At 37.8% G+C, this 11,441-nt stretch overlaps 2 protein-coding genes across 2 annotated transcripts in view; both read left to right on the plus strand.

The window, feature by feature from the left end:
* cdc73 (cell division cycle 73, Paf1/RNA polymerase II complex component, homolog (S. cerevisiae)) overlaps positions 1–735 on the plus strand; it is a 33,698-nt gene extending 32,963 nt beyond the window's left edge. Inside the window, exon 18 of the mRNA XM_029453399.1 lies at positions 712–735. Coding sequence (XP_029309259.1) covers positions 712–735 — 24 coding nt within the window. The remainder of the gene's footprint in view (positions 1–711) is intronic.
* Positions 736–6,932: 6,197 nt separating this feature from the next.
* LOC115022423 (complement factor H-like) lies at positions 6,933–11,084 on the plus strand (the record flags this gene model as incomplete). Its single annotated transcript, XM_029453400.1, has 8 exons — positions 6,933–6,999; positions 7,088–7,279; positions 7,997–8,170; positions 8,251–8,455; positions 8,828–8,901; positions 9,317–9,478; positions 9,578–9,614; positions 11,003–11,084. Coding segments are annotated over 8 exons (993 nt in total), but the record flags the coding sequence as incomplete, so codon positions are not given.
* Positions 11,085–11,441: the final 357 nt, after the last annotated feature.

An 11,441-nucleotide genomic window follows, 5' to 3' on the forward strand; every position in this document is an offset into this window, starting at 1 on the left:
TGTGCACATTTAGGAAACTAGCGACTAACTCCAATGGGAACAGTGAACGTGAGCACAGATTATGAGCCTTTTTTTATTAACCACATCTTCCCAACATTTGGGCACTAAAATAATCTTTATTCAGACAGACGAATCAGGAGAAAATGTACTTTGTTCAAGATCTAGTCTCTGTCTCAGCAACGCACTCTCAAGAGATCTGACTACAGAGAGCGTTAACAGCATTACACTGTAAGTTAGCTTTAGCCAATAATAATAATATCTGTCACCCTACAGGGTGTCAGGGATCACTTCCGCCAACACGAAACAGGCTGTAAAAATAAAGTAACAAAGTGAGCTAGCTGGAGGAGTGGATTAAGCAGTGCCCATCTGCAGAAAGAAATCTACTAAACTATCGACGACCTTGAAAAAAGACATTTGTCAGACATTGACAAAAGAGCAATTTTTTTTTATTAAAGTGTTTATGTTCCATAGCAACCGCATTGGTATATTTGCAAGCAGCCAGCCCAGGAGGGCCTATTTAATATGGTTTATTTACCTTTGTTTAAAAGTAAGATTTACTGTACAATTTATTGTCTTTCATTTTAAAAAAGAATAAAGGGAAAACTGTTTAGACGTTACTCTGAATCTGAAAGAAATGGAGGAAATAGAACATCCCAACGTTATGCAGCACTAACTGGTGTAACCGCTGTACCTATTTCCGCTCTCTCACAGGATCCACCACCACTTCTGGCTTGACTGAGACAGACAATAAACCTTTGATCACATCAGGTAAACCATTCGGATTCATTGCTCTTTTCACATCACATGTATCTGACATGGATTATGTATTTACTTGGTGTAACCTTTCAAATGTTTCCTCCAATCTATATTTCATGTTTAAAAAAGAAAAGAAAAACGAAGATGAAATACTATGTGGTGGATGCAACGAGTCTCATCCCTAATCTTCATATTTTGCTGCTTGGACAGAAGTCTTGTGCACAGTATATTGGCGCTGAAGGCTCGCACGCGGTTCTGATCAAAGATAACGCCAAGATTCCTTACAGTGGTGCTGGAGGCCAAATTAATGCCATCCAGAGCTTCTATGTCATTATAAAATGCGTTTCGGAGGCATTTAGGGCCAAGTATAATAACTTCAGTTTTGTCTGTGTTTAACATCAAAAAGTTGCTAGACATCCAAGTTTTTATGTCCTTAAGGCATGCTTGAAGTTTAGCCAATTGATTGGTTTCATCTGGTTTAATTGATAGATATAATTGGGTATCATCCGCATTACAATGAAAGTTTATAGAGTGGTTCCTTATAATATTGCCCAAAGGAAGCATATATATACAGCATACATGACTGGTAATGACTGGTTAGGGTTCCTGCATGGAAGAAGCTGGTGGCGTCATGTGGTGACCAAGACCACAGTGCAGGGGAATGAAGGATTAATCAATTAAAAAAGCTGGGGTGAACAAAATAACAGAATGATTGCACAATGTTCATTTTATTACAACCAACTGTATGCTGCTGTGTGATCACTATTTCCAGTGAATTCATTGATACGATGACACATTTAAATAGCCTCTTTTTCATTTCAGTTGACCACTGTGGAGCACAGCCAATCGTTCAAAACGCTTATGTTTTAGAAGTGGGTGAAATGTTTTTGAAATACAAATGTAATGACCTTTACACACAAGAGGGTACAGACATCGTGATGTGTCACAATGATGGCAGGCATTGGTCGGCATTACCAATTTGTAAAGGTATAAACAAGACAATACTGTTTTTCATTCTAAAAGTTTATTGAAGATGTTACCCATGTAATTATACATACGTTTTTCTTTCTGCTCATTTTTTGCAGGGACAATCTGTGTCCTACATCCTGATCAATTTCATAACTCTCCTATTAAACTAAATAGAGTTGAAAATATAATGGAAGGAACCCCCAGGTATATTCCATGTATTTGGGAGTATTACAGCAGCCTTGCTCAGTGCATTGATGGAGTAATTCATTTTACCCAGTGTAAGTATTTAAGTACGCTCTTTACTATTAAACTTGCCACAATGCTTTTAGTTTCAGCATGTTTACTGTCAGATAACATTTATGGATATTAACTCTCCTGGATCTAACGTGATTTATCACTTTAAGAAGAATAATGATGGGAAAACACAAGATACTTACATACGCTACACCATAAGGGAACTGAAAGTTGAAAGTATTTAAAGGATAAACCAAAACCAAACCTGAACCTACTAATACATTTAGCTGTGTAGCCGCACAATCCTCCAGATGTTCCCGGGAGACTCCTGTTTTTCATTCCCCTTGAGAAATACTCAAATAAGAATTACCGTTTCTTACGGAAAGAGGCCTGCATTTTGTCAAATCAGCCACGTTGATTTTTCCGTAAAGAATAGGGGAGTCGAACCGCCATGAATCACCATTGCGAGGGCAGTGGCGTGCACATACTTTCCGTGTGTCCGCGATGGTCCGCTATGGTCCTTGTGACGCAAATTTTGTCTTCCGGCATGTCAGTGTTGATCATCCATGTGCAGCCGAGAATTTGTGACCATGCAGACTGTACGCTTAGCAAGCGCACCCACCGCGCATGCTCCTGTTTCGTTACACACTCCAGTCCAGTTGGAGGTGTATGCACCTCTAGCTGGTTTGCCAAGAAGAAGAAGAAGAAGAAGAAGAAGAAGAAGAAGAAGAAGACGAACGGAATGATTGTTTTGAAGAGAGGTTGTGTGAAGAGATTCGTTGTTACGGTCGTTACCAACATGAATATAATTCGTCTTTAAAGAAATATCAGCCAAATGGCGTTGAACACCTGGCAAACAATGTAACAACACCGCCACCAACTGGAACAGTTTAGATCGAGAAATGCACGTGTGGAACGCCAGGGGACGCGGACCCTCAATTGTAGTATAAACGGATCCGTGTGTACATTTTGCGTGACTACAGTGCACCGCACACATACAATCCCCAAACCTGATGAATATTAGTTTATGACTAAGTCACCAGAATGCAGGAAACGAAGTCTCCAAATATTCCAATTTTTCTGGTTTGTAAATCCTCCCTAATCTTAAACTCTCAAGGTTTGCAAATGTGTGTGTAGCTAAAGCTTGATCTCATTCCTTTGTGCCGTAAAGTGTTACTGCTCCATCGTAGACGCTACTCGTGCAAATGGCCAAGCTCAAGGCGCCCCACATGAAATATATACCACAGCCCGACACGACTACACATGTGTTCTCGGGGATAACAACATATATTTCCATCAAAACAGAAATCGATTTATAATTAGTAAAATACCTCAAAACACCAATAAAAATCAAATTGTCATAGAATTTGTTGACAGTAAATACCAGTTTTGTCCTTTAAGAACTTTAGTGAATCAGACTTCAATTACAATGTTTTGTGTGAATTTAAGTACTTCCTGATATATTGACTGCTGTTATTGGATTATTTTTAGGTTGTTATGAAATACATCGTCGACAGGCAAGTGCTATTCTTGGATTTTCTTTTTAAAAAATGATATTATTATAAACTTTATGTGTTTAATGTTGGATAGCACGTTGTTTTAACTTCAATTCATCAGTTTTACATGAATTAATTAATGCTTATTGTCTGTGTTGTTACGTAACCAGAGATTGTGCCCGTAAAGCACAGCAGAGGAATCACTGCTGGACTGACAACTAAAGCCAAGTTGGAAGCTTCTGAAATACCTTCACCAGAAATGTCACATGTCTATTTGATTTTTTTCTAACCAGCTATATTTTTGTTTTTTTGGTTTTGAATGAAAATACATACACATGTTGGAGTAGATTGTTCTTTCATGTCATCTTGTTATGATTGCAACTCTTGATGCACTAATAACAGGATCAATAATTTGAATAGAAATAAAGTTTATATTGTCTGCAGTTCAAAAACTGTTCACTATAGAAATCTTAACAGAGATATTTGTAATCTTTTGTCTAAAATTGTGTACAGTCTTTTCACTAAATATGGATATTAGTAAGTATTTGCTTATAGTAATATAATTGAGACAGCATCACTGCAAAGTATGCAGACACATGGACAGAAAGGTGTTATAACTCAATACAGAAAGGAACCATGTGTTGTTTCATTTTCGTTTGGGCTGTGGCTGCCTAACCTACAGTCACGTGGAAGTGTGAATCATGATGGTTCATTGACTGAATCATAAATGCTCTAATTCTATTTCATTTTGACCACACACACCAGGAGCAGAGGTAGCACACTCATTCTGTGCTTGGGATGATTCAATGTGCAGGTTTAGTGTATCGCTTTGGTCGATAATGGAAAATGCATATTATTACGAATTATTCCTATAATGACATTACAGCTGATAAATTATTGGACGATAATATGAAGCCAAATTGCTTTCATTGACTTAAAAAGTCCAACATATGGATACAGTGTGTGATGGTATGCACCTTTAAAGTTGGTTTGACACTATGTTTGCAAAATAAATGAATGAGAATATGACAGAAGAAGCTCTTTATAGAACACTTCTCATCATATCATTTGTTCATGAACATAAAACCACCAGATGACCACTGCTCATTGACGTGTTTTACCACAAAATAAGTGGTGAAAATTATGAATCCAAATGATATTTTGCGTAAATAACAGAAGACTAGGTTTTAATTTGGTCTCATCAGTTAGCCATGATAATCATGTATGCACTCACACACATCAGCACAGAAAAAACAATGAAGAATGTGTTGCTTTATTCTGTGGAATATGGAGTTGTTTTTTTTTACATATTTCTGAGTTACACAAATATTTCGTTTTGGTGATGTTGTGCAATAATTTGTTCATTCTCGTCCATTTAGTGATGATTTGTTACTCAAAATGTAGATTCTCTCTCAGCTCCACTAATGTTTGTGAAGCACAGAATAAAGTCACCTGTGTACATTGTAAACTTCCTGGCAGGCTCTTTTTTTTAAAACTGTCAGATGCCATCTCACAAATGTTTTATTTTCTGCTTCAACACTTACAGATTACATTTAATGATTGCTTAAATTTAAAGACATATTTGAAGATATAATCTAAAAATGAAAGGAAGTCTGACCCACAGAGCGACAGCATGGGCCAGTTGTGATCTGCCCGAGGAACAGTGTCCATCCATCCATCCATCCATCCATCCATCCATCGTCCACCGCTTATCCGGGGTCGGGTCGTGGGGGCAGCAGCTCCATTGGGGAACCCCAAACTTCACTTTTCAGAACAGTGTCTGTCAATCCAATTTATAATCTATAATTTGTTACAACTGACCTGTCACAGGTATTACAAATAGCATTAACAATGGCTCTGGTCTATTCAAGAGTCCCAGTAAGCCATGACAGTTTGACATGAGGCAGCATGCACAATGCCAGGACCCTGAAACTGAAGCCGTTAAATGGAATTCAACCAATTTTATTATTTAGATCTTTTCCTCCTGTGACGTGCCAGAATGTAGACCTAGTTTTAGGACTGAATAATGATGCTGCTTTACAGCACTCCTTGCCGCTTCCCGGGGCTGTGGACTTATATTGCTTGCTGCGTCCTTTCTCCTTGCAAGGAGGGACATGACTGTTGACCGGGACGGGCTCTCCTTAGTGCAGAGTCTGCACCAGACCAGTCTTGACACACGGACCCCGTCTCGTTTACCATGCTTTGTGGGTGTGACTCTTTTTTTACCGTGTCATTCCTTTAAAAGAGTACAACATTTTCTTCCAGGGGAGCATGCCCACCCACTACAGTCGTTGTGATTACTTCCATTCCTTTTTAACTTTTGTTTTAGCACACTAAATTGTCAAATTGTCTCTCGGGGATGATTAAAGTTTTTTTTGTTTTTTTAATGAACTGATTTGGATTCTAAAGTTGACGCAGCTTCTCTGTGTCATAAATTCGCTGTAAAGTAAGGTAAACACTATATTTGCATAATTTGGTTGTTCTTTGAAGAATTTATTTGGGTGTGAACTCTTAAAAAAAGAAAAGAAAAAGAAAACATTTACATGTGGCAAAACGCTTCATGTCGACAGATGGCATACATGCAGAAAAATAAGTTATGTTTTCAGTTATGTTATGTTTTACTTTGGACATGGGCTCTAAATGAACTTACACTAACAGTGTGCAGTCTTTTATTGTATTAATCTCTCAAATTCAAACAATTTACAAATTTAAAAATTATTGGTGGTTAGTTTAATGACCATATTTTTACACCATTCAGGTACATGCTGATGGGTGACACCTTTTTCAGGTTAGGGCAACATGTTGAGCACATGAGTTTGAGCGAGGACTCCAAGACAAACTTATACGACCACAAAGTAAAAGTCCCGTGACTAAGAGCTCACATTGACCGTGATGTCGCGTCTATGTTTGCTTTATATAAATGTATCTTTACAAAATGTCACATTTGTTTCTAAAGTCTGTCCTTCGACGTGACTGTGTTTTGTTATTTCACAATGCTGACCTCTGATTACATCAGTCCAGGTAATCAATACAAAATCTGGACTGTAAACAATCTCATATATTTTTGTTGAAAACATTGTCCAAGAAATCCAATAAATAAGTTAGGGCTATACAGAATAAGAGCATCCTATATCCTGTTAGATATGTCCATTACTGAAGCATGTACCAAAGTCTGAAAATGATTAAAAACCAAGACAGCAAATGAAGCAACAGCTGTGTATAATGTTATATAATAATCTGTGTACTTTGTTTACGTTTGTAAAGAAACCTCTTCTGAGAAAGATGCGTTTGTGAAATGTGAGCGATGTGACTGGAATACACAAAGCCTGTATGTGTGTAGAGCATGTTGACTGTAAGTCAACCTAATGTTTACTATTTCTTAACTTCTTAGCTTTTGGGGGGAATGCCCTCAACAATTATTGACTGGTCTGGATCTGAACTGGAACACTTTGCTCTGCTTCGTCTCTGTGATTCAATCTTGACAAAATGTGCGCGAGAAACCTTGGATTCGTTCTCCTGGTTTGCATTCCAGGAGTGCTGTTTGGTAAGATTATTACATTCTGTCACATAGAAACATGTTACTTTGCTGAATATATGTTTGTTATGTACTTGTGTTTGTCGTTGTATTTCAGCACAAAGTGCAACTGAGCCATGTCATGCTCCCAGTCTGAATGCTGGTTATTTGGTCCCTGAACAAGAAGACTACACTCATGAACAAACGCTCAATTATGCCTGTGATAACGGAAGTAAACCTGCAGTGGAGGGCTGGTGGGCAACAAGCACATGTCTAAATGGCAATTGGTCTCATAAACCACAATGTATAGGTATGTTTTAAATATCTCAATGTCCGAAGGGGCTTTGGAACATTTCAATTCAGAGTGGCCGTGAAATGTTTTGTATGCTGCAAAGGAATAATGTCTTTTATTATCTCAATACATACGGGATAATCTAAAGGATGAACGAAGAATGAAAACAGAATAATGACATCAGATAGTGTAAAAAAGAAAAGGCATTTCACATTTCTGCATGATGCTCAATTTCGATGCAACATTTTCAAAAAGGCCATTGTCTAAATGTGGAAACAATAAAAAACTGAAATAAGATACCAACACGTAATTAAATTAAGTTATATTGTCTCCAAATGATGGAATATTAAAAAAGTCACTATACTTTCAATCTTGGTAACAATGCAAATACAAGTGTGTACTGTATATAACAAATGCTTTAAAAGTTAAACTTTGAAATGTCTTCCAGGAGCGACATGCTTCATATCATTTGCATGTGTGGCTAAAACCCTTTTAATGTTTTTCAAACAGGGGTAAAAAACCTGGAGGTCGCCAGTAGGAAATAAGACATTCTGTTAAACAAGACCATATTAATTTTTCTCTCTAATCTTTGCTTCTCTATTATAAAACTCTTAAACGTGGCTCTTAAATTGAGCTGTTCACATCTAGAAACCTGTGTTGAGGGCTCACAAGTATTTTGTATTTTCCTATTTAGAAAGTATCTAAAATAGTTTTGTTCTTCTTTTTTTTTGTCAGATGAAAAAGCCTGTATGCCACCAACTATCCCCAATGCAATATACTTTGCAAATGGTTGGTATGGAGATGGAGACAAAATCAGGATCAAATGTGACAAAGGATATGAACACAAGGACCAGGACGCCACAGCCATATGTGAAAATGGAACCTGGTCCTCTGTGCCGGTCTGTCAGAGTAAGTCTTTCATTTGTAGGAGTTATCCATCTGGACACATGTTCCTCTTCCTATCCTTGATTTATTTTCTCATTTTACAGAAAGTATCGAAGCATGTGATGCGCCCTCTAAAATCCCCCATGCTGTGATCATTCTTCGGCAATACCAGGAGGTGTTTGCTGCAGATGCAAAATTGCCATATGAATGTAAAGGTGGATATACTGCAGACGGAGCAGACACAGACAAAAAAATTATTTGCCTGAAAGGAAACTGGACTGAAGGCCCAAGGTGCAGTAAGTGGACAAAGTGCTGAGATACGCAGTGATAAAAATACTTGTTATGAATTTCCATTAAAGCCACTAATCAATAGTTTTGTAATAACACTGATCCATAAATGTGAATAAATTGTATGCATTTAAATAATGTTTCCTTCCGGACCATGTGTTGGACATGATGGATCTGAGGTGGGGGAACAGGTGGGGGAACAGGTGGGGGAACAGGTGGGGGAACAGGTGGGGGAACAGGTGGGGGACACTTGACATCAACTGACAGTGGGAAACAACCTGGAGGTGGAGTTGCTTTCTTGATCTGTATTAAATATGAATGATATGCATCTCATTATAGAATATGTATATACTTTAGATCTAATGTCTTTTTTTTTGTGCCATTAGGGAGCAGACCGGGTTCTGGACAGGGTGTATCTGCAGGTGGGGGACACACTACTGGCAGTGAGACACAGTCTGTGGGTGGAGGTAGGTTTTGCATGAGATATGAGATAAGATAACATATCTTTGAACAACAAGTAAATAAGTTGATTAATTTCTCCTTTAATGTAATATAATAAACCTTATTTATACAGCACGTTTTAAAACAAACAGGGGCTTACATGTTTGAACCAGGATTAATAAACCAGCAGCTACATCCCATATTATCACTATTTGGTTAAAAAAAAGTGCTTCCGCAATTTCTAACCAGTAATTTACAGATGAATCTCCAGCCATGGCAACAACCTATAGAGGTATTTTGGGATGGATTAGGTCTATCAGTGAGGCAATCAGTAAAAAACTGATGATATCAAAATATGGGGTGAAATTTGAGGTTGATTTACTCTGCGATGACGGCTTGAAATGTTTGTTTCCAAAACTCTTTTTATTTTTCCCATTTCAGTCAACAACTGTGGCAATCCCCCCAAAGTTACTAACGGTGATGTTGTGAGAAAGTATGGATCATTTTTAGAGTACCAATGTGCTCGTTTTTACAAACGAGTGGGTCTGAAGAGAGTGGAATGTCACAGTGATGGCACCTGGTCAGAAGTGCCCACCTGCACAGGTAAAAACAGGTTCATTCTAAAAACATCCATCGAAGAGTTTGGCTAGAAAAATAAATGTTTTAACAATTTTTTTGTTTTTTGTTGTTTCTTTTGTCCAGTCACTTTATGTTCTGTGGATACTGATCGCAGTTCAAGGTTAATATCTCAAGGAGTTGTATATATAGAAGATGGTGAGACGCTGGAATTGAAATGTGTGCATCTGAATAAATGGTGGACGTATCATTATGCTGTGGCCCGGTGCACTGATGGAAGATTGTCGCTTTCCAGATGTAAGTATCACTTAAAGCTCATTATTATGTTAATGTGCCATTAAAAGTAATACAATATAATAGGATTGCAGATTTTTCAACTTTGTTTTCCCTAATTCTTGTCCGCTAACATACAATGTGTGTGTGTGTGTGTGTGTGTGTGTGTGTGTGTGTGTGTGTGTGTGTGTGTGTGTGTGTGTGTGTGTGTGTGTGTATGTGTATGTGTGAACTATCTGCCAGATACACTCACCTCAAATAATATCAGTCCATTGGGTGTTATCAGTGTTTATCACAGTAATGGTGTTAAAGGCTAGAACTCTGTTATTCTCTGTTCACATTTAATTACGACGGGAGTAAAGAAGGAAGTCCGGTGTCGTAGTATAAAGACCAACAAAGTCTCGCTTAGGGTAAAACAAACAGGACTTTCCATTGAGGTATTTTAACAGACGTAGCTTACGTAAGGAAAGCAGACATGTGACTCAAGTCAAGTCCGGTCACTTCCCCTCCCCGACCAAAATATATGGTCTTACCTGCAGCATCCCATCTCTATAAAGAGGAAAGACAAGGAGCTTGTCTAATAACAAGAATGATATGCCAATTTATCTAACCTGTTGTAAATTAATTGTATTATAATTATTGATATTTAGTTAAATAAATGTCATCAAACATAAAATATTAAAACTGAAAACATAAATTGAACAGAGACAAGTCATTCGAGTCCTCATGCCTGAAGTCGAGTCTCAAGTCCCTTATTTTCTGTCAAGTCAAGTTGCAAGTCATCAGTGACTCACAGATTTATTTCACCTTTAAACTTGCAGTGTTCAGCCCAACAGACTCATGTGACATCACTTGAGGCAAATTGTCAGCTTTTTCACAGCTCTCTTTGGAGACACAAAAGGCTTTTTACAACTTTTCTTTCACATATGCCGTACATACTCCACAACACCTGTAGACACACTTTGATGTGTAAAATTATTTTAGTTTCTTGTTTACTTTGGGCCAAAGAAAAGGAAGTGGGAAAGTACATGCAGCTTCTTAACAAATACATTTCATCTCCCTATAAGAAGTTGATAAGCTGCTCCACATTTTCACTGTTGTTCTTTTCCTTGACTGCTTTCAGGTTGTGATTGGCTGGATTTGCAGCGTGTGAGTGTTACTGCTGAATACAGCTTTTAAACATTATTTACGCTGCTGTTCATGCATTTATGTTTTACTTTATTTGTATTATCTTTCACTATATTGTTTTTGTTTCTAAAACCTCTGTCTTGTAACCAGAATGTTTGCTAAGGCTGCATCACCAAAGGGGAAGATGCTGCTGCCTTTGGATTGGCTCACCACCGACCCTGGAAACTTTTGAGAGACAGATAAATAATGATGATGCTGTCACACAATGTGTTGGGTTTTTCAGAAAACATTTCTGGCTTTTCTTTTTGAGCTGTGAATGCCTCCATAATTTGTGTGCTTACAAGTGCAAAAATAACTCATCAAATAGTGTGTATTTGATGGACAGGCCTCAATAAATCTGAATTTCAACACTAATCTTTCTAGATTTGTGTCAAAATTGCATAGACTGTATATAAGAAGTGGACGCAGTCATCGTGACGTCACTCATTGGTTTGTGAACCACGGTTTTGAAGCCTTGAATATGGCGTTTTGGTGGTCGCCATCTTGGTTTTTACCAACCAGAAGTGACACAAGAGGGTGGAGCTAACGA

Source organism: Cottoperca gobio, chromosome 17 (assembly GCF_900634415.1).
Source record: "Cottoperca gobio chromosome 17, fCotGob3.1, whole genome shotgun sequence".
Lineage (NCBI taxonomy): Eukaryota > Metazoa > Chordata > Actinopteri > Perciformes > Bovichtidae > Cottoperca > Cottoperca gobio.